At 42.3% G+C, this 22965-nt stretch overlaps 1 protein-coding gene across 1 annotated transcript; it reads right to left on the reverse strand.

Annotated features, from left to right (window-relative positions):
• Positions 1–1413: 1413 nt before the first annotated feature.
• LOC147628245 (uncharacterized) lies at positions 1414–3660 on the reverse strand. The gene is made up of 4 exons (XM_086814088.1): positions 3388–3660; positions 3087–3301; positions 2114–2328; positions 1414–1479 (listed from the first exon to the last, which is right to left on the reverse strand). The coding sequence occupies exons 1-4, from the start codon at positions 3543–3545 to the stop codon at positions 1414–1416; spliced, it is 654 nt and encodes a 217-aa protein (XP_086670214.1). The 5' UTR covers positions 3546–3660.
• Between the last annotated feature and the right edge of the window lie 19305 nt (positions 3661–22965).

Consider the following 22965-nt stretch of genomic DNA (forward strand, 5'->3'; position numbering starts at 1 on the left):
ACAATCTACATTCACCTTGTATATTGCCTCGGCATCGTCTACCTTTTCCCTTGTCTTTTACCTCACCCCATATTGTACCTTGTCCTTACAAACCCATCTACAACGAGAGACACCTCCACCCATAATTCCTTGTTATCCTCGAGTCTTTCCTTGTATAGTCGAGAACCGACTGGTCTCACACTAGATGGAGAGAATTCCGTGAGCCATATGCGATAGAGAGGACAGGGAGGGGATAGTCTAGGTGGAGTTGGGATCGAGATGAGGTTGACGGGTGTGTGTGCTGGCGACGTGGATGGAAGTTAGAGCCATGAAAGGACGTCATTATCCTGAGTGAGAGTCGATTAAAGAGGTGGAGAGGAAAGTCATGAGCCGTGATCAGATGGACTAGCAGAGGTGGAGAGCTGGAGGTGATGTCATCATGAAAATGCTCAGGAGTTGCGGTAGAGGGAAGCTAGCGAGAAGCTGAACAAATAGGGTAGAAGCTGGAAGAGTGGTTGATGAGAGGGTGCATGAGGGAGAGGGAGGGAAAAGTTGGCAAGGTAGTCACCAAAGTGGAGAGTGAGAGATTGGCTGGTCACCAAAGGGGGGAGAGCGAGAGGAGAGTTGGCGAGAGGGTGGCGAGGGTGCTAGCTAAAGCGAGTGAGTGGAAGAGGGAGTGAGCGGGAGAGGATTGTGAGGGAGCACAGGGGAGCGAAGGAGTACATGGGAGAGAAGTAGAAGGTGTGGGCGGTTTTGCTAGCAAGAGGTGGAGAGAGGGTTGTGTCCGTCTCATTGACAAAAGGAGACAGGGTCATAAGAAGGGGATAGAGCGGAGGTGGGAGACGGAATGAGGCGCAGACTGTGAGGGAAGTAAGATAGAGGGAGAGGTTGCGAGAGAACACGTGAGGTGGTCAGGGGGTGGCTGTGCGAGCCGGGGACGAAAGAGGCCATAGAGAGTGAGCAAGCAAAGGGGGTGGTAGGCGAGGGGGCGAATTGAGAGGGGGGGTCTGTAGAGGAGAAGAAGGGGGGGTCTGTCACACTGAGACGATAGGAGAAGGGGGCTTGCTGGGCAAAGGAGTGAGAGAAAGGAGAGATGAGGGTCCGTGTTATTGTCGTGAGGAGGGTAGGTTTTATCGGAGCATGAGGGAAGCCTGGAACGGTGCACATGCGCATGAGAGAACGAGGGAGTCAGCACCGACACAAAGCAAGAAGACTTGGCTGGTGCAAGACAAAGGCCATCGTGTCGATGGAGAAGAGAATGAGAAATTAGTGGCCGACGCCGCGTGCAAGGAGAGCTCCAACCAGCGTTGAATGTGCAAGGGCCAGTTTGTGGGCCAGCGCGACGAAGGGGGGGTGGTCAACAGAGTGCTAGGATACTTGTTATTTCAACCCTTGTACCTTCTATACTAGCCACTACACCTGTTATTCCAACCACTATACTTTTTGTACCAGCCATTGTGGTTGGCCCGCATTCAGCGGATCTGATCCAACCCGATCCTCCTGCATGCCACAGTGACGTCACTTTAGCACTTGTCCCAATGTCCTCCCCTTTTAACCAGGGCACACAAAAAATTTTGCCTCGGCCTCTTGAATCGTATGCTCACACTTTATCCTTCGGAAGGGTGGATGCTACAGTAATGCAAGGCCTACAAGATGCAGTTGTAGCATCAGACCTTCAAACCACCAAAGCAAACTTGGCTGATGACCTCGAGCACGCTCTCCCAAAGAAAGTCTTCATCATTTGCGTTGCTCTCCCTATGGATCGTACACCTCTGCCTTGAGTTTAAACGGTAACAAAGTGCGGAGTGTACCTATACTTCAAAGGATGCATCCCGTCGAAGAAAGAGTTCAGACGATATTTCAAGATAATGCTATTCTTGCTCACTTCAATTTTGTTGGCAAAGGCTTCTTTCAAGTCCTAGTGGAGTCAATGGTGCACAGAGATAATATCTGATCAGTGGTTCCCTCAATAGTAGTAGCTTGGTGCATATTATCCCCTGGTATCCTGCCTTCAAACCAGAGCATATTCTACAAAATGAGTGCCTAGTATGGGTCAACTTCCCTGACCTACCCTATTATCGGTGGGCTGAGGTTCCCACAATGGTAGGAGTGCTCGGAAAGGTACTATACACACCTCTACTGGAACACAACGAAGGCCAAGGGCATCTTGAGGGATAGGAGAATCAACATCCCAGATGTCTTGTCGCTCTCGACCCCGGAGGGGATCGAATTCAACATTTATGTTTGCTTTGGCACTTTCCCAGATACATGCTACAAGTGCAAGCAAGCTCGCCATTTCACCAAAGATTGCCCTCAGCCCAGCCGTGGCTTTGCCGCGTTCAATATACTCTGATTTTGATTGGCAGCAATAAATACATGGAAAAAAAGTATTTGCTCCTAGCTTGCATCCTAGCATACACTTCAATGTCTTTAAATCACGTGCCATGTGCCACTCAACTGTAAATGTTCCTACATCTTCCACATGCAAAGTCTCTCCTTTTGATTGCAATGATATGACATTTGGGATGCCTGTTCGGGTAAGGTACCATCGCAATGTATCATTCGTCTCCTGTGGAAGCTCAAATGTTGACAACCACCATATATTCTTTTCTGATTACACTCCATAGTAATCTTTTCCCTGAGATTGCCTTCCCGTGTTGGAATTTGAGGCTTGTGCACTACAGTCAAGAAGATTATCATCCTGTTCCGGATTTCCTTTGATAGCCCTGTTCATAAGTGGTGTTAGGCTGACTCTTTCTAATTTTCGTCCTTTTACAATTTGACACTCATCAAGCTTTAACACAAACACAGCCTGACCTTGGCACTTCTCAATGCTTAGACTATAATAAGAAATCATAGCTCTTTGAAGGGTCCTTAAATCAATAAAGACATTGTTGTACTTGTTGTATTCAAATACCTTTGTAGTACATACAGGCAGAGCATCCTCCACATGACGGTAGCCACCTAACATGCTCGCAATGTCTGAGTTTGCACTTTTTCTTGCCATGGTTACACTATATGGAGTTGGTAGCATGGGTCGAAGAAGTCCTTTAGCACGAGATGACCTAGTGTAAACACCCTGTAAATGGCTTCATATCCCTTCCTACTGACACCAGCACTATCACATGCATCAATAATCTGTATGGGGCTTACCATATTTTGCAGCTCTCCAGAAATTTTGTTTCGGATTTGCTTAGATATTTTGCATGTGGGATCTTCTAGTAGCTTTGATATGTCTGATAGCTTAACAACATGTTTCAATATGCTTGCTCTACATTCCTCAGCACCACCTTCATATCCCATCATATCCCCAGCAATATCTCTACATGGAACATAAATATAAAAATAACATCAATATGTTTCACAAAACATAATGGCCTGCAAAACAATGGCAAGAATAGAAGTTACCTTGTTGCTCGTACACGTCGTTTTCTTGCTCCACTTAGGGTTGCCAAGGTTTCTAGGGACTGACGCTTTCTTTTCCGTTGTCGAAAGCCTACTGGAAGCTTCTTCAGGCTTGCAAGGTGTCGTTGCTTGTTTCGTGCATCCTGTTTGGCTGCATTCATCTTGTCCCGTTCAATATCAAAGGCCTGCTTAAGCAACAAGTTGTTCTTCTGGAGCTCCTAATTCTGAGTTTTCAAGTTGTTCACCACTTCTTCAAGCCTATCAATGTCCTTCTTGTGTTGCTACTACAACTCATGCCATAAGCCTCGAAAATGCACTCTTGAATGCGATTCCTGAGCTGCAACAAAAGAAAGCCTCCTACAATAGCCAAATAGACCATTAGCTCCATCACCTACATACGTAAGAAATGTAGTGATATTAACAAAATGAGGTGGAGCATTGGTGAGCGGGTCAATAGGGTATATGAATCCATTCGTCCAAAGGTCAATACATTTTCGCCCTTGTGATCGAAGAGTACCCAATGGCACATTGGTCACACCACTTGTTTTTGAGTTGCGGATGGTAGCATACTCAGCAGCCAAATCTACATGTAACCTGAACTTTGGTGCTCTGTTAGATATATCTTCAAGTGGCATTTTCTTTAGGGTTAGGCAATGCTGAAAAGAGCTTCTTGTAGAACACAATGCGAGAGTGAGGATAGGGTATTCTGAGGAGAGTGCAATGAAGTTTTGCTGTAAAAAATATTAGAAGATCATAGATGGAGTGATTAGGTAATAGGAGAAAGGACAAGGAAGATGGCAAGAGGCATAGAAGATGGTAGATTGAGGTTTTGCAGCATAATACAGTACACAGAGAGAGAGAGAGATGTAGATTGTAGACGGAAGTAGGGGATATGTATGGTAAACAATGCAAGAATGGAAAGTGGTAAGCTCTAAAGCTATGGAGGTTGACAGAGGAATTTTCTGCACTTCAATGTGGGAAAGACATGAGAGAGAGAGAGAGAGCAGAAAATGATAAAAAGATGAGGCATGGAGGATGAGAGAGTGTGAGATATCTGAATTTGGAAGTGCAGAGGTTATGGAAGCTTACTAATCAAAGATGCAGAGCCATGGCACACCCAAATGTGAGAAAGGGGAAGAGAAAGAGAGTTGTAGTGAGACAAGGGCGTCTTAGAGAGAGAATGTAGAGAGAGAAAGTGGGGGGTTCCTAAAAGTGGAGGGAAGAGAGGAGGGAAGGCTTTTCAGCCATTTTGAATTTGGTGAAACCAAAAGTTACCCCCAATTCAGCTCAAGCAAATATATATTTGAAAAAATAGAAATTCAAATAATGATTGCATAAAGATCCCCTTATTAGGCCTAGTCAAAGTTTGCTTAGAGTCCTTAAGCAAAAGTACTTAAAAACATAATATGGTAGCTTAAAGGGCCCCCATAGACCTCAACCTTCCCCTAATGCTAGTGAAGACTCCCAGAAGAGTGCCTATACATCTCCGACCCCGTCGACGCGTCCTTTGTGCATGTGGCTCTACTTCTGAAGGTAAAATCTTCGTGAAAAAGAGAATGGGAGATATCCAAAGATGGGGAATCTAGAGTGGCAAGTAAGAAGACTCCATCACATCCCCCATTACAATCCGAAGATACTAATGTGCCTCAGCAAGGGCAAAGTAAAGATTATCTCAAGAAGGAAGCCCGTGCCAAAGGACAAGCCCTCGTATTGGGAAAAATATATGATGCTTTGGTGGCCCTAGAGCCCATTGAGTTGCATACAAAGGTTAAACTCCTCACCTGGAACATCCAGGGGATGTATTGCAACAAGAAGAAATGAGACCACCCTCTCAATCAAAAGAGGGGTGGAATTTCTTTTTACACTAATTCACCTTGTCACACTGAGCGAACAGGACCACCATCATGCTCAGACTGGGATGGATGTAGATAGAGCTGTTCAAGGAGAAGAATGTACATGCACTTGTGTTGAAGGCAAAGAACTCCTCTGTTCAGTTTGCTCTTTGCAATGTGCATGATCCTAATGACTCTGCGGCGAAGAGGACAGCCCTATGGGAAAGGCTAGGAATAGTAATGGAGGGAGAAGTTGCAATCATGAATGGGGATTTTCATATGGTCGAGGCCACAGAGAACCGTTCGATTTTGGTGTAGGCTGGTAAATGTACATCACTGCTTTCCAAAAATTGCCCATGATTACCAAAGCACATAATTTTAACAAAAACATCAATGCTTTTTTGCAAACCCACATATACAAAAAATAAGTGAGGTGAGGAGAATGAGACAATATGTAAAATAGTTTAGCCAATATCAATGATGGGCTACGGTTCAATCTCATCCTCAATGATATCAACCCTTGCCAAACTATCTACTTCAAAATCCAAACAAGTGTTTAGATCTACAAATACATTCAACCCACTACTACTTGTGCTACTCATGTGCTCATCGAAATCAGCATCACCAATGGTAGGCTCGTCCTCACGGCGGGTAATGGCCTCAATATCTGTATCTCCTATCTCATGATCATCCTCCTCTCTCGTATCACGGTCATCATCACCTCCATGGCCATGATCATCCTCCATACGCTCCATATTCGTAAATGTACTATACATCACTTTGGAACGTGGCATAATAGGTATGACATGCCACCATCTATTATTATCCACCATTGGTTGATAGACAACCTAATTCAAACACAAATACAATCATGTTATTTTCCTTGCATCGAAGGTATCAAATATTTAAAAGTGAGTACTTTTATATGTGTGTACAGTACCTGTTCACATTGTTGCGGTAGTACTAGTGTGTCCTTCTTACTTTGCCACTTTGTGGAGTCAATAATTACAAAGCCACTTGCATGGCGTTTGATTGTTACATTAGGACCTCTTTCCACCACGTCCTTAAACCACTTTACATCCAAAACATACACAAAGAAGCATCGAAAGTCAAGCTTAATAATATCTTGGATTATGCCAATGATAATCATCCATGGCTCCATTGGCTCCCTCAAAGCTAGCAATGACGCCGCAATCTTGTGTATTTCTCTTATCATCAATCCGTTGTGTTCGAAAATGCTTGCCCTGACACCATATAGCATTGAACATAGTGCACTACACCAAGACAAATTCAATTAAATAAGCAATTCAAATTATTGAAAGCTCCTAACTTATGCATAACATTCTATATACCGACCTTGCTCATGCATCCCCTAGCATACTCCCATTCTTCCATTGTGATATGCATCCCCTCGTCTTTCTCTGCTTTCTCCATTTCGTCAAGTAGCCAATCCACATGAATATCCTTTGGAAGTGCTTTTAGATACTGAGGGTATGGCATACGAGATCCGTGGTGTGTACGAAAGAGAGCCCTTTCTTCTTGTCTTCTTGCCTTCGCATCCTCGTATCTTGTCACCCATCTTTTCATCACATCACTATTAAGCACGCAATAGAGGTTGATATTATTAAGCAACTCCATGTCTATTACTTTGTTGCGTCCTTTTCCTTGAGGCACAATAGAGGTCATCCTTAGGTGTTCATCATCTCTCCATAGTCGTGGGAGAGAGCTATCCACATCAACAAGAAACCTAGAAATATATACAAGTGACTCTTGTATCAACCAACCCTTGGCCATGCTACCTTCGGGTCTTGCATTTTGTCTCATGAAACCCTTCAAGGTCTTTATGAAGCCCTCGAGGAAGAACAACCATCGTGCATGTATAGTACCGCATATAGCAATCTCCAAAGTATCTCTAGCTCGTCAATCAAAGGCTCCAAATAAACATTAGGATTTTTGACTTTATGTTTCCCTGAAATTAGAAGGGATAACATAACATGTCCTTTCTTAATCGCCATAGAGGGTGGAAGATTATAATTCACCAATATCACTGGCAATATACTGTAAGAGATGCTTTTGAGACCAAATGGGTTCACACCGTCCATACCCAATCCAAGTCTCAAGCTCCTAGGTTCTTCCTTGAAGCTTGGCCATGTGTCTTCAATATGCTTCCACGCAAGAGTGTCTGCAGGAGTTCTCCACTTGCCATCGGTTGATCGATGGCAAGTGGGTTCACACCGTCCATACCCAATCCAAGTCTCAAGCTCCTAGTTTCTTCCTTGAAGCTTGGCCATGTGTCTTCAATATGCTTCCACGCAAGAGTGTCTGCAGGAGTTCTCCACTTGCCATCGGTTGATCGATGGGTGGAATGCCATGATATGATGAGCTCTGCAATGGATTTGCACTTGAACATATGTTGGATGCGAGGGATTATGGGAAAATGTCGCAGAACCTTACGAGGCACATCCAAAGTTTTGAGATCTGCTCTATATCTTGCCTCTCCACAAGTAGGACACTCTCTTGCATCCTTATGTAGTCCACGAAACAAAACGCAATCGTTGACGCATGCATGGATGCGCTTGTAATCTAATCCTCCAAGAGAGGTCACATGTTGCCTTGCCATATCTCTTGAGGTCGGTAATTTATTCTCCCTTGGAAGCATTTTACACAATAGCCTGCACGTGAAGACCATAAATGAGGAAAAGCATTCGAGTAATTGACCCACTAGCATAATTCACCATGTTTGCAATAGACTTTAAAGCTTACTTGAGTAATGCATTCAAACTTGCATTGCTCCATCCATAGATGGTTTGCAAGTTTAGTAACTCAAGGGAGGCACGTAGAACAGAGAATGTGCACCCCTCAAACAGTGGAGTCGATGCTGCGGTAAAAAGATCGTCCTGCTCCATGCTATCATCCCTCCCTTCGGATTGATGGACATATAAATCCCGCACCATATCATCAAACACCTCCTCCTCCACGGCTTCATGAGGTAATGGCGGAGGGCTACTATCACCATCACTCCATGCATCCGTAACGATCCCTCCTAAAGATCCCACATCATATCGCCGACGCTTTACCTCCTCACGACGAGCATAGGGCCACATATGCGGGTGTGGCACTGCATCCTGTATCAAATTAAAACGGGATCATAACTCAAACATATGAACATCCATAGGTATCTCAATTAACCTTAACTCTTTAACACTTACCATGTTTACGGTCGCATCCCATTCTCCATACTTTGAGATGTGATTGAGTGTAATCCTACGTGCACGATACATGTTTCCTTGACATCGATCACACATACATTTGATTTTTTGCTCCAACCACATTTCGCGATGGTGGATACGGAGGGATTCATCCTCTGTGGAGCTACTTGTTGAAGATGAAGACATCCTACAAATAAACAACCCAAAAAAATTACTCCTGTATCAAATATTTAATCTAAAAACTCTGTGGCGCATCTATTTGCGCATCTAAAACCGCGTCTGTTCTATGTGGTACGCATCTATAGGCGTGTCTAAATTGCTGTAAACGTGCATTTACATGCAGTTTTAGACGTGATAGTAGATGCGACATTAGACGCACGTTTAGACGCTCTTGTAGATGCAATTTTCATTTTCAAACCTACTTTTAGCGCGCTTGCTTTTCTTCACATACTTTTAACGGGCTTGCTTTGCTATTAACAAATCCACAACCTGGCATCCACACTTATCTTCAAGCACCCACACTTATCTCCATGCTTACACAATCATCTCCAAGCACACACAAGAGAAGAGGGTGAACAAGGAAGAGAAGAAAGAGAAGCAAAGGGTGAACAAGGAAGAGAAGAAAGAGAAACAGCTTTGAAGAAGGACAAGAAGCTTCCATACCTCTATCCAAGGTAAGTCTCTTTAGAGTTGATCTTCTTTGAAAGTTGCTCTCGTTTGATTCGTCCTTTGCTCTCTTTAAAACGAATATTTTTGTACAACAACTGTGTTTTTGTGTCAGGCACGTCGGGCGCAACGTATGTGCTTTTCGTCTTTTTGGAATAGTATTTCTGTCAGAACGCGTCTATAGACGCATCTGAGAAAGCATCTAAAAATGCGTCTAAAAGCGCGTCTATAGACGTGTCTACTCTGTGTTGGAAACAGGTAGCCACGTCTATAGACACGCTGTTAAACGCGCAGATAGATGCTGTTTTTTTTGCTCGTTTTTTTCCCCTCCTCTCTTTTTCTCTTTTTTTCTCCTCTCTTTTCCTCTCCTTTCTCCTCTCTTTTATCCCCACTTTTTCTACTCTCTTTTCCTCTCCTTTCTCCTTTCTTTTATCCCCACTTTTTCTCTCTTTTTCTCCTCTCTTTTCCTCTCCTTTCATGGAAATAAGTGATTGCATGAATGAAGAAAGGGATTGCATGAATGATGGAAAGGGATTGCATGATTGAAGAAGGGGATTGCATTAATGATGGAAAGGGAAAGCATGATTGAAAAAAATAGATTACACTCTATATTTTCCTCTCTTTTTCCTTCTCTCTTTTATCCTCTCTTTCCTTCTCTTTTTGTCTCTCTTATCTCCTCTCTTTTTCTCTCTTTTTTCTCTCTTTTTTCTCCTCTATTCTCCTCTCTTTTCCTCTCTTTTTTTTCCCTCTCTTTTCCTCTATTCTCCTCTCTTTTTCTCTCTTTTACCCCCCTCTTTTTTCCTCTATTCTCCTCTCTTTTTCTCTCTTTTATCCCCTCTTTTTCTCCTCCCTTTTCCTCTCCTTTCTCCTCTTTTTTATCCTTACTGTGCATGCCTTTTCTACTCTCTTTTCTTCTTTCTTTTTCTATCTTTTTCTCTTCTTTTTCTCTTCTTAGTTCATCAGTAATCTTCTTTTTTTCTTTTTTCCAGTTCATCATGTGGCCAAGAAGCGCTTCAGGCTCACCTGATCCTCGCGAATCCATCTTTCGGGACGTATATAACCTTTTGGGGAACCCTCCCTGTCCTGCGGAGGAGTTATACGGCTACATGATGGGTACTCTAAACACCCCCTAGGAGTCGGCAGTACAGACTCCAAACCACCCCAACCCCACACCTTTTTGAGATTACCCCAGTGAAGTCAGCACAGCCCACCAGCCGGCTACATAGCCGAGACCCTTCCCCCATGCCGTCCTATGTCCCTTCCCCCATGCCATCAGGAGGCCCTTCTGCCTTGCAGAGTCGTCAGCGTACTCCCGTGCCGTCAAGACTTGGTTCTCCAGCAGCTAGCGTAGTAGCTCGATACGACACAGTAGCAGGCGTAGTAGCAGGGAGAGCGGTGAGGGATGCATGGCATAGTGCTTTGGGAGGGAGGGTGGTGGGGACAAGAATGATTCAGATGATCAAGACGTGCCTCCGGGTGATGGTACGATCTACTATGACATCACTCAGACAGGAGGCATCTTGATGGATGCACGGGGGAAGGACATCATGGCCTTCATGTGCTCTGTAGTTGCTAACAATTACACAGATTGTTTTATTCACTACAAAGATCAACCAAAGAGGTTAGCTGATGAGACCCTCGCTGCTGTTTGCTCTAGGTATCCTAACCCCCCCAATGTTCAGTTCACAGATAAATGGGCCAAGTCAAAGCTTGTTTCGATACTTGGCAATAAAAGACCTTCGCTTAAGAGGCATGCACTAGCGGAGCTTGCCAGGCTCCAAGGAGGTCAACCACCAAGGGGCCCGCCCCACACCGCTCACAAGCGTGAGTGGAAGAAAGTAATGAAGTCAGTAAAGGAGGAACCCAGTCTAAAGCATGTGGAGGCACGAAGGATCCAAATGGAGCGATATGGAAGGGTGCATTTTGGAGCAAGAGGTGTTGAATCATGGGAGGCCTAGTTTGTAAGTATCGATCTCAAATTATATTGTTTATGTAGTTTATTAGGAGGTTGTTTCTTTGTACTAACCCCTCTGCAAATTGTGTCATCTTGCAGCTTGATATCGTTGGGCAGGTACCCTACTCCTGTCGAGACAGCCTACTACCGCCACCATCGCAGAGGAGATACATGGAGGCACTTCTATAATGACGGGTTGATTACTAAGGAGCAGTATATCCGGGCTACTGGAGAGTCCCCCGAGGTATTTGAAAGTAATTAAATAATGTCAATATTATAAATAAAGATTTGATTTTTCATACATTGATATATGTTGTCCCTTGTTTACAGGACCCTGCACAAGAAGATGAGGGTGAAGACGAGAAAGAAGGAGGCGGAGAAGGGAGCACAGAAGGGAGCGAGGAGTAGTGCTAGCTACTCTTTTTTGTACTTAGCCACTGGCTTGCTTCGTGCCTCTTATATATACACTCCTCTTATTTTTGGTACTTGAAGCCACAGGACGTGGCTTAGCTTCGTGCTATATGTACATACAAGCACTTTTTGAGCTATCAATTAATACCTTGTAACTAAACGTTTCGGAGTTGTAATGTTTTATTTGGAATTGTAATTAATGTTGGCTATAGACGTGCTTGCAAGAGTGCTAATTAAAATACGATTGGCTGTAAGAATTGAATTACACAATGTGGAAATGGGATTCCTGTAACTACATAGCATACACAACATACACAGCATTCTGTTAAAGCACACAAAATTTAAAAAATATTCTGTAGCTACATAGCATACACAACATACACAGCATTCTATTAAAGCACACAAAATTTAAAAAATATTCTATAGCGCGTCTATAAACGCATCTATATACACGTTTGTCTGTTCAAGATGCGTCTATTTGAGCGTCTATAAACGCGTCTACTCTGCGTCTGGTTTGCGTGTATAAACGCATCTATACATGCGTCTGTCTGTTTTTTAAATTTCTCCCCGACCGTCTATTTGCGCATCTATATGCGAGTCTATATGCACATATATAGGCGCATCTATAGGGGCGTCTATTTGCTACCTTTTAAATGCGCCTTTAGATGCGGGTCTGTAGACGCGCTAATAGACGTGGAAATAGACGCGCTCGTAAGTTTTTTTTTAGTTAAGTAAACGCGTCTGTGTGCACGTCTCTATAGGTGCTTTGTCTTGTTGTGTGGAGCGCATGTCGTGAGGTAAGGAGGTGGAGGATGCCAAGAGATGGTGACTCATTGGTGATATGGCAAGTGGAAACAGAAGGTCGAGAAGATTGACGGAGGCATGACGAGTCATCGGGATGGACGGATGGAAGGGCAACTGGAGGGTGTCATGAGGTATGCCATGTGGAGAATGCCGTGAGGTGGTGATACCGTCGGGAGATGGTAAGATGGCCGTGAAGATGCCTACGAAAGGTTGTGAAACGTGGCCGGAAGACGGACGCTGTAGGAGTTGGACCGTAAGGCATGTGTAAGACGACGTGAATTAGAGATAAGGCGGGTCAACATGGCTCGCCTTCAAGGCTTCCCACATCAGGTGATAGGGAAGCGTAAGGGATGAAAATCCAATCGTGATTCGTCAGCCAAGGCACGCCGCACAATCGCTTACAGCATAAGTCCTTAGATTAAGAGCTCAATGACCTTCAATCCGCTTGTGTGGATGCCCTTTGTACGTCGAGACGGGTGGTCGCCTACTCAGGCCTTGCATGGTGGGGTGGCCTCTAGCGGATGGCTTCAATGTGAGGATGAGGGGGCGAGTGGATGGGGGACTAGGATCCGGAGACAGAGGAAGAGATGAACCGTAGAGGTGAGGACATCGAGGCTGAGTGCTCCAAGAAAAAATGTGTTCCGGACTAGCTGAATGAGAGACTCTGTAATCAGGTGAAGATCAAGGTATGTTTGAAGCTTAGCCAAGATTTTATGAGAAGCCAAATAGGGTTGTTTTTGATATGTAGCGTATTTCTTTTTTGCCCGGGAAGGCCTCCCTCGAAGGGCGGCAAACTAGGTAAATGGCTCCAGGAAAGCATTCTGCATGACTGTGCTGTTTCTAAGATCTTCTACTTGGGGAAAGGCTTTTTCAATGTATTGTTTATTAAAGGTCAATCTGTTTCTGAGTTGTTTGTTAAGAGGCCTTTGTTTTTTGGGCAACGATTGGTGCATGTCTTTCCTTTTGAATCAACAAAAGTCTGCAAAATGAGTGCCCTGTTTGGGTAGAAGTTATAGGGCTTCCTCCTTGGCTTAGCTTGTGCTATGTGATATTGCCCAATCCCTAGGTTCTATGTTATATGTTCCTGGTGATGAGGTAGGAAGGAGGCAGGGCAATAGTGTGTGCATGACTTGGAATCCAACCATTGAAAGTCTAAAATCTATGGAGGTGGATTTATGTCAATTGGGTAAGCTTGAATTGGGCCTCAAGTTTGGAGCTTTCCCCGATGCCTACTTCAAATGTGGGGCCTTTGGGCATATTGCTAAAGACTGCCCTGATTTAGAATCTACAAGGGACGAGGCAAAAGAGGTTAATCCAGGTGGAAGTGACAAAGAGAAAGTACTTCCTAAATCTCAGAAGAAGGAGATTAAAGGGAAGGAAGTAATGTCGAAAACTGGAAAAAACAAGGTGGAAGGGGGTTGGGCTAAAGTTAAAGGCAAACCCAATGCGGAAGGGGGTTGGGCTAAAGGCAAACCCAATGTCAGATAGACTAAGGTTGAGGCTAGGAAGGCCCAGCTTAATTGGAGTTCCGAGAGTAGAAGGAATGGGAATGGAGAGAATCTGAGTTCTATAATTTTTTCTAACCCTTTCAGTCCATTATGTGAAAGAGATAACCCTATGATGGCAGAACAAAATATTGGGCTAACATTGAGTGAAACGAGGAAAGGTTGGTGTTTTGTTCAGAACAGTCAGAGGGATGAGGAGGAAGTGGAGATAGGCCCAAAAACTGCCTTAGCATGAAGAATATTATAGAGTTTATAGGGTGCACATGGAACATGAAAGGGATTAAAGATAAGAGGAAACACGCTTTGTTTTGGGAATTAGTGAAGTCGTGGTTGGGGACTCTTAGTCTTTGCTATACATGAGCATAATCTTTTTGGGAAAATTTCTAGAATAAATAGCTTCAGTGATTGGGAAATCTTTTATGGTGGGGTCAGTTTAGGATATAGTGGGGTCATGACTTTAGTTAGGAGAGATCTTAGTCCCAATTTTATAGCTAATCATCCTGAGGGAAGAATTTTGGTGGTTGAGATTGTAGTAGATGGTGAAAGAATATGGATTATCAATGTATATGGGGCTCATAATCATAAGGTTAGGAGCAATATGTGGAATTAGATTGCTAGCTTAAATGCTCAAGTACCTTGTATTGTGCTTGGGGATTTTAACATGGTGGAAAAAGTAGTTGACAGATGTGGTAGTAGTTTTGTTCTTATAGGGAAGGAAAAAAGGAAAATGGGAAGAGCTTAGAAGGGGGCTCGGGCTCAAGGATAGTTGGTATCTGGGCGACTCGAGAGACAAGCCGGGGCAAAGTTATTTCAACCTTGAATATTTATCTTCCTCCTCAAGAATTGATAGAGTGTTCTTTAGTCAACAAGCTTCATGGGTGCCTCACACTTTGAGAGTTCTAGTGGATTATAGTTCTACACTTTTTGATCACCTTCCTTTGAAGTGGAGTTGGTCCTATACTGATAGGGCTGACATTGATTTGTCTCATTTCCCAATAAAGAAATTGAGAGTGAATAACTTACTTTTGAAGGGTCCTCTCTTTGTGGAGTATACAGAAGAAGCAATTAAAAACTCAAAAGGAGAAAGGGGGCTGATGGCTCCTAGAGGTAATTTCCTAATGAAATGCAAGGGATCATTAGAGCTATGGGTAAATTGAGGGCTGATGAGAGGAGAGGAGAGAGAAGAAAGTGGGCTACTTTGTAAGAGAATCTTTTGCTAAAGAGACACTATAGGATTGGATGGTATTGACACTGAGTTGTACTTTAAGTGTCAAGCCAATAATAAAGAAGAGGAGGATAGATGCTAACATTAGAAAACCAGACAATAGGCTTTTTAAACTCCCAATGAAAAAGTGTGATAATGAGATTGTGGGAGATATTCTGGATGAGGATGGCACCCCCGTGAATGGTACTAATTTACTGGCTTTGAAATGGGTACATTTTTTGGGTTCAACCCTAAGTCTGAAAGAGGATTGCTCCTTGAGGAGATTTCAAGCTGAAGATAGATTGCTAGGTCTTCTTAGACAAATGGTGGACTCTAATAAAGCTAATTGGCTAGAAAGAGATATTGAGGTAGATGAGTGCTGGTATGCCTTGCTAAAGCTAGGGAGGGAGAAAGCATCAAGTTGGGATGGCCTATTAACTGAGTTCTTTATAGCCTTCTAGCCTTCTTTGAAAGAGGTGGTGGGTGACATCTATAAGAAAGCCTTCAATTCAGGGTTGTGGGACAATGTTTTTAAAGAAGGGCTTGTAAAGCTCATCCCAAAACAAAGTGCTTGTAAACAGGTTTGGGCATTGGAGGCCTATCACATTATTAGCGTGTGATATACAAAATTCTAGCTAAAGTGATTGCCCTCAGAATCACCCCTGTGTTGAAAAATGTTATCTCAAAAAAATAACATGGCTTTATTAAAGGCAGGTCCATCTATGATAATATTTTTGTAGCACTACTGAGAAGGAATGTGGCTATTAAAACCCAGCAGAAATGCATCATGATGCAATTGGACTTAGAGAAAGCTTATGATAGGATTCAGTGGTCATTCATTGCTAGGGTGATGGAAAAATTGGGCTTTGGAATTAAAATGGCTACATTCATTCACTCTCTCTTTGGGTGGATATTCTAAAGTGTTGCTTAATGGAAGAGTTGTAGGGGGATTTGAGATTAACATATTAGTTAGACAAGGTTGCCCATTAGCCCCCTGCTCTTTGCTATTGCTTCCCACCCCTTAATAATGTCATTACAATTAGCATGTATTGAAGGAAAGATTAATGGGTTAAAACTCAAGCATAGTAAACAGCTAGTAATTCAATGCTTTGTTGATGACTCTTTATTGTTTCTAAGGACTGACAACAATAATGTGAGATGGGCCCTAGAGCTAGTGCAGGAGTATGCCAATGCCTCTGGCTCTAAATGCAACATTCTGAAATCTAAAATTATAAGCCTGACTTAAGACTTAAGACAATGACTTTGATCTTCAAATGGGGCTGTGAGGTGGTGGAAAAGGGCCAAATTGTCAGACTGCTTGGTGTTCCTTTTGGTGTTGGACTTACTAATAAACAAATGGTAATGTGGGCCATTAATAGATTTTTGGACAAATTGAAGAAGTGGGGAGGCTTGAGATTTTCTTTCCATAACAAGGTTGATATTTGCAATTCAATTAATGTGGGCCATTAATAGATTTTTGGACAACTTGAAGAAGTGGGGAGGCTTGAGATTTTCTTTCCATAACAAGGTTGATATTTGCAATTCAATTTTGAATGCTTATGTTATGTTTTTAAGCCGTGTGCTGAAATTTGGAAAGTGTCATTGGAAGAGAATCATGGGCCCTATTAGAGATTTTCTGTGGAGAAATGGCAATGGTATAAAAAAAAGTTTCTACTTGGCTTGCTTGGGATAAAGTGTCAACTCCTAAAAAGGAAGGGGGCATTGGTATTATTCACCTTCCCACTCATTGTGTTGCTAGAAGGACTCTGATGCTCCCTAGGTTTTTCTCTCAAAATGCTACCTGGGCTTTAATGATGAGGGAACTGGTGGAGCTTGCTGATGTTATGGCTAATACTCTGCAGAAATTGCATCTGAGGTCATTTCGGGCTCCGTTTTTGCATTACAAGTTCTATACATGTTTTTCGTCATTTTGCGCAGAAATTTTGACAGTGCAGTTTTTTACAAAACAGGCATATGTATTCTATTATGGACCGTGCTACATAGCACGAGTTGTTTTCTCTTCAGTCTTTGCTTTATTACTACATGTAGCTTTTGCATCAGTTTCAGTCAGTGGGCCATGGCTGATAACAGCCAATGATGTATTTCGCATGTTGTCTGCTGATGGACAAATTGGATGGAGACAATAACTACCCACTTTGGGCATACATGATGCAATATTTTTTGGTTGCAAAAGGAGTGTGGAACATTGTGCACGGTATGGATGTACGTCCAGGTGTTCTATGGATGTAGGATCTGTTGAGGATGTTGCAGGTTCTAGCAGCTCTACTGTTGCTACTGTTTTACCCACTGCTGAACAAGCTCATTGGGATGGTAAAGATGCGCAGGCTCATGCCTTGATTGCACATTCTGTCAAACATAACATCACTCCACATATTCGTTCAGCTAAAACAGCAAAACAAGCTTGGGATATTCTAGTTGGTTTGTACGCATGTCATAATAACGAGGTAAAAATCTCTTAGCTGCGTAAAGAGCAGAATCAAAGATTATGCAGGAAGATGATGACATGAATGTTTTTCTTGCTGAGATTAAAGATCTGAAGGAACAGTTGATTTTTACAAGTGAGATTATTCCTGATCATTCTCTTGTGCAGACTGTTCTTGATGCTTTACCTGAGTCATATCAGACTTTTGCTTCCACGTGGAGACTTGTTACTGAGGACAGACCTGATGTTGTCAAGTATGATACTTTAGTCAACAAGCTCTTGTAAGAAGCGCAGTCCAGGCAAAATAGGGCTAGGCAGCGTGCATTTGATCAGGCATTTGTTGCTGCCCAGCAGAGAAGAAGTGGTAAGGCAGCCCCTTCCACTGTTTCTTCTCCTATTAGTAGGTCTGCAACTTCTTCTCCTTCCACAAGTAGCAACAATAGGTCTGAGAAGGCTCTTGAGATAAAGGCAAGAAAAAGATCAGGTGCAACTATTGTAAGGCAACTGATCATGTCATTAAGAATTGCCCTAAGCTAAAGGCTAAAGAGGCAAAGAAGAAAGAGTCAAATGCAGCCACAATAGCGGATGCTTCTACAAATACAGATTTTGTAAATGTTGTGTAGGATACAGAATGGGCGTTTAGCGTGTATTGCCAGTATGACCCATCTGTACATAATGCATGTTTGGCAGTTTTTGTTGACTCTGATGTATGGTATTTTGACAGTGGTGCTACAAAGCACATTACCTCGCATCGTGATATGTTCACTTGTCTTGAGACTGTCTCTAATGGGAATACTGTCACATGTGCCAATAATGCTTCTTACCCAATGAAGGGCATTGGTAAAATTATGCTTACTGCTGCAAATGGCAGCGCTTTCACACTTTCAGATGCTTTGTATGTGCCCGAGATAAAGAAGAATCTATTGTCTGTTTTTGCACTTGCTAGACTTAGACTTGTAGTCAAATTTATGGATGACAGATGTACTGTTCATGATTTGACTTCTGGTGATACGATTATTACATCTGGCACCTTGTTTTGTGGGCTGTATAGGCTCAATTCTTATGACAAGTGTGTGGAAGATTCAGCAAATGCAGTTTCTGATGAAAAGGTAGTTTCAGATGCAAAACTATGGCATGCTCGTTTTGGTCATCTGAACTTTGCTAGCTTGCTAGTTTGCTGCGTTTGCAGAAATTTGATATGGTTGCTTCATTGCCCCCTCTTGAGGCACCATTGATGTTTGTGAAGGCTGTATTTTGGGCAAAATGCAGCGTTCTACGTTTCCAAAGGATGGTTCTATGCGGGCCACTCGCAAATTGCAACTTGTACATAGTGATGTATGTGGGCCTATGCAAACTCCGTCATTTGGTAAACACTTGTATTTCGTGACCTTCATTGATGATTACTCAAGGCATGCATGGGTATATCCACTGAAGGCAAAGTCCGAAGTGTTTTTGTGCTTCAAACAATTTTTGCTTATGGTGGCTGAAAATGTATCCAATTGTACTGTGGTGGGCACCCTCTGTTCTGATCGAGGGAGGGAGTACATGTCTAAAGAGTTTGATGCATTTCTGGCTAGTCGTGGGATAAAACACCAATGTATAGTGCAGTATACTCCTTAGCAAAATGGTGTTGCTGAGAGGAAAAACAGGTCACTTATGGAGATGGCACAATGTATGGTCAAGAGCCAAGCTTTGCCACATGCGTTTTGGCTTGAGGCTGTCATGTGTGATGCATATGTACTCAATAGGTGTCCCACTAAGGCCTTGCAGTCTGTTACTCCATACGAAGCTTGGCATGGCAACAAGCCTTCTATTGGTCACTTGCGTGTCTTTGGTTGCTTGGCCTATGCTTTAGTCCCTGTGCAACAACGTAGAAAATTGGATGATAAGGCTATCAAATGCATTTTTGTTGGTTACAGTGCTGAGAGCAAGGGTTACAGATTGTATCATCCGTAGTCAAAGCGTACCTTGATTAGTCGAGATGTTGTTTTTGTGGAAGATGCTGTGCAGCCTTTGTTATCATGTACCAAAGAGACAGGTGTGAGCTCACAGGATGTATTTGATATGTTGTTGCCTCTGTTTATAGGTGGGAATTCAAATGTAAGTCCTAATAAGGCAAATATTCAGCCTATGTAGATTTCAAACCACATCATAGATCAGCCTATTTCTGATGCAGGTTTACAGGATGTTATTTATGAGGATAGGGCTGAAAATGAGCAGGCTAGAGGTATGCCTAAATGGCTGGTGCAAACCTTGCGTGATAGTAAAATTGATGCATCTATTTCTAGTCATACTCGTTCAGGTTTTCAGCATGTCTCTTATGCATCAGATTGTTATGCTTTGGTTGTGTCTGGTATGTGTGAAGAGGAAGAACCTCTTTCATTTGATGAGGCACAAAAATCAGAAAATTGGTTGGCTGCAATGCAAAGTGAATATGATGCTATAATGAAGAATGGTACATGGTCTTTGTGTGATTTGCCTATTGGTAAAAAGGTCATCGGATGTAAGTGGGTTTTTAAGTTGAAACGAAAGCCAGATGGCAGTGTTGATCGCTATAAGGCTAGACTTGTTGCAAAGGGTTATGCTTAAGAAAAGGGCATTGATTTTGATGAGACCTTTGCTCCCACTTGTTGTATGACTACCATTCGTAGCATTTGTGCATTGGTAGGTCTAATGGTTGGAACGTACATCAGTTGGACATGAAGACTGCGTTCTTGAATGGAGATTTGCATGAGGAGGTGTATGTATCGCAACCTCGTGGATTTGTTCAAAGAGGGCAGGAAAACAAAGTGGCAGGTTGAAAAAGGCTTTATATGGTTTAAAGCAAGCTCCATGAGCTTGGTATGAAAAGATACATGCATATTTGACTGCACATGGTTTTCAAAATAGTCCAATAGAAAGCACTTTGTATGTTAAACATGTGGATGATGTACATCTAATCATTGCTCTCTATGTCGATGACATGCTGCTCACAGGACCAAATGAGAGTCATATTGCTAATTTTAAGGCTGATTTGAATGCCTCTTTTGAGATATCAGATTTGGGGTGTTTGCATCATTATTGGGGATACAATTTAAGCAGTGTGATGGAGGTATTGCTTTGTGTCAGACAAAGTATATTGAGACATTGTTGCGGAGATTTGGCCTTGAAGACTGCAAGCCTATTGCTACTCCAATGGAGACAGGTTTGAAGTTGAGTCTTCATGATGCTGGAGATCACTTTGATGTCACACTATCAGACAGCTGTTGGTTGCCTCATTTATGTGTATGAATTATGAGGCTGGACATTCAGTTTGCAGTCTCACAGGTGAGCAGGTTTATGCATAGCCCAGGGTCTCAGCATTGGAAGGCAGTTAGACGCATCTTTCGCTACTTGAGTGGCACCATACATCTTGGGTTATTTTATCCCAAGGGGGGATCGTTGCCGCCAGATTTACATGCCTTTTCGAACTCAGATTAGGCTGGTTGCTATGACACAAGAGTGTCCACAAGTGGTTTTTATTTCATGCTTGGTAGCTCATGCATATCTTGGTTGAGCAAGAAGCAACCTACTGTGGCCACTTCTAGTTGTGAAGGTGAGTACAAGGCAGCTTTCACAGAGCTACGGTTGAGTTTGTGTGTGCCTCAGACGGCTTATGGCTGACTTGGGTGTTGGACAGGAGTCTGCCACCTCTATCTACACTAACAGTCAGAGCGCATTGGCAGTTGTGAGAAACCCAGTTTTTCATGCTCGCACAAAGCACATTGAGGTGCATTATCACTATGTCAGGGAGAGACTCTCAGCAGGAGAGATTATCTTGGCATATGTGCCAACACAGGATAACCTCGCCGATCTTTTCACAAAGGCACTTCCTCGTGAGAAGTTTGAAGCTTTTTGCAAAGCTTTGGGCTTGCTCCCCTTTGTGGACTGATCTACTTCGGGCATGGCACTTCCCTATACATGAGTGCCAGCTCTCGTTTTCACACCATCACTCCCAAGGGGGATTTGTTGCCATATATAAAGGCAGTGATGTGTGTGAACACACTTAGGACCGGGGTACTTTTTCCCTCTCTTTAGGAGGTTTTTTCCCCCGGCTTGTATATACGCCCATTATTCTTGGGCTAACTTATCTTTGTACATTGACACAATCTAATACACTGTGTGTTGTGTGCATTCTTGCTTCTTCTTCTCTAATCTTTGTGTGCTTTCCTGCAACCCTAATTCCAACACGGTCGGCTCTTCATGACTCGATTAAAATAAATTAAAATCGATTTTTTATTATTTTTTAACCGATCACTTTTCCTTCGTGTTGTGCAAAGGCTATCTGCATTCAATTGGAAATCATTGTCAGTTGAAAGTGAGTGCACTAATAGCAACCCTTACAATGCACCTGGAAAATTCAAGATCTCATGTGTAAAATTTATATTTGTGCCATTTTAAAAATATTTAAAATTTTAAGCACTTTAGTTATATTTTAGTGAAAAAAAGCTTGTAAATATGAAGAAAAACTTGTAAATTTTAAAATTTTAGTGAATTTTTTAAGGTTGTAAATTTTAGTTATATTTTGGTGAAAAAACTTGTAAATGAGAAGAGAAACTTGTCAATGTTAAAATTGCAAGTTTTAAGATCTGAGAAGAAAAATATTCTCCGTGAACACTGGTTCACTTCCTTTCTCTTTCTCAATTAAAAACACCATCTCTCTCTCTCTCTCTCTCTCTCTCTCTCTCTCTCTCTCTCTCTCCTTCCCTTTCCCTCATCATTGTGTTTTTGTTTATGTTTTTCTTTTTACTTTGAGTGTGTGTGTTTTCTCTTTTTTGGCCCTTAGTGTTTGGTTCTCTTTTTTTCCCTTACAAAAAGTAATCATGATATCTCCCTTCTTTGTGCATGAGAGTTGCCAAGAAATGATTGTTGTAAGGCCTACCTTTTTTAATTCCCCTATGGAAAAGTGATGTTTTGGGAATTGTGGTTGGAGATCGTGAATATGTGGTATGCCGCACATTTATGTAAAAGAGGTAAAATATATAGATGAGAGTTATCTCTCCATATCTCCCATTATGAAAATTTTAATTTGTTTTAAAAAAGTAGCTTTCAATTTGTTCTAGCATGCTAGATTAAAATTTCTCTCAATATTTAAAGCCCCTCATGGATTTGACACACACACACTCTCTAACTCTTTCTCCCTCCTAGATACTCTATTTCTTTCTTTATCTTTGGTTCATGCACACACACTCTCTCACTAATTGGTAGGCCAGAATATCCACTTTCCTTATGTGTATTTTCTTTGGCTTTGGCTATTCAAATACTAATTAAATTGAGCCTAACTACCTAGGCTAATCCTAACAATAACTTAATGATAATAAATTGCATGAATCCAATTGTCAGCCACAGTGTTCGAAAAAAAATATTTTCTCAAAAAGTGGAAAACCTTCATCTAAAAAAAGTGAAATTATTTAAAGGAAAATATTTAAAATCTGAAGGTTTTTGTTCTATGACTTCTCAAAATCTAGAGGTATTTGCACCTTCAAGTTTTAAGTTTTAAGTATTTTCAAAATATATAGGTGCAAACTATACTAA

The sequence above is a fragment of the Cibotium barometz genome, chromosome 19 (genome assembly GCF_041138505.1).
Source record: "Cibotium barometz isolate CiBa-2024 chromosome 19, ASM4113850v1, whole genome shotgun sequence".
Taxonomy (NCBI): Eukaryota; Viridiplantae; Streptophyta; class Polypodiopsida; order Cyatheales; family Cibotiaceae; genus Cibotium; species Cibotium barometz.

What these genes read in the sequence shown, in the direction of transcription:
- LOC147628245 (XM_086814088.1), bottom strand. Translation starts at nt 3,545, where the DNA reads ATGAATGCAGCCAAACAGGATGCACGAAACAAGCAACGACACCTTGCA. An exon ending in ATGTGATAGTGCTGGTGTCA is followed by an intron (nt 2,329 to 3,086) that starts GTAGGAAGGGAT and finishes AATCAAAATCAG; the next exon opens with AGTATATTGAACGCGGCAAA. An exon ending in TTCGTTGTGTTCCAGTAGAG is followed by an intron (nt 1,480 to 2,113) that starts GTGTGTATAGTA and finishes TGTGGCATGCAG; the next exon opens with GAGGATCGGGTTGGATCAGA.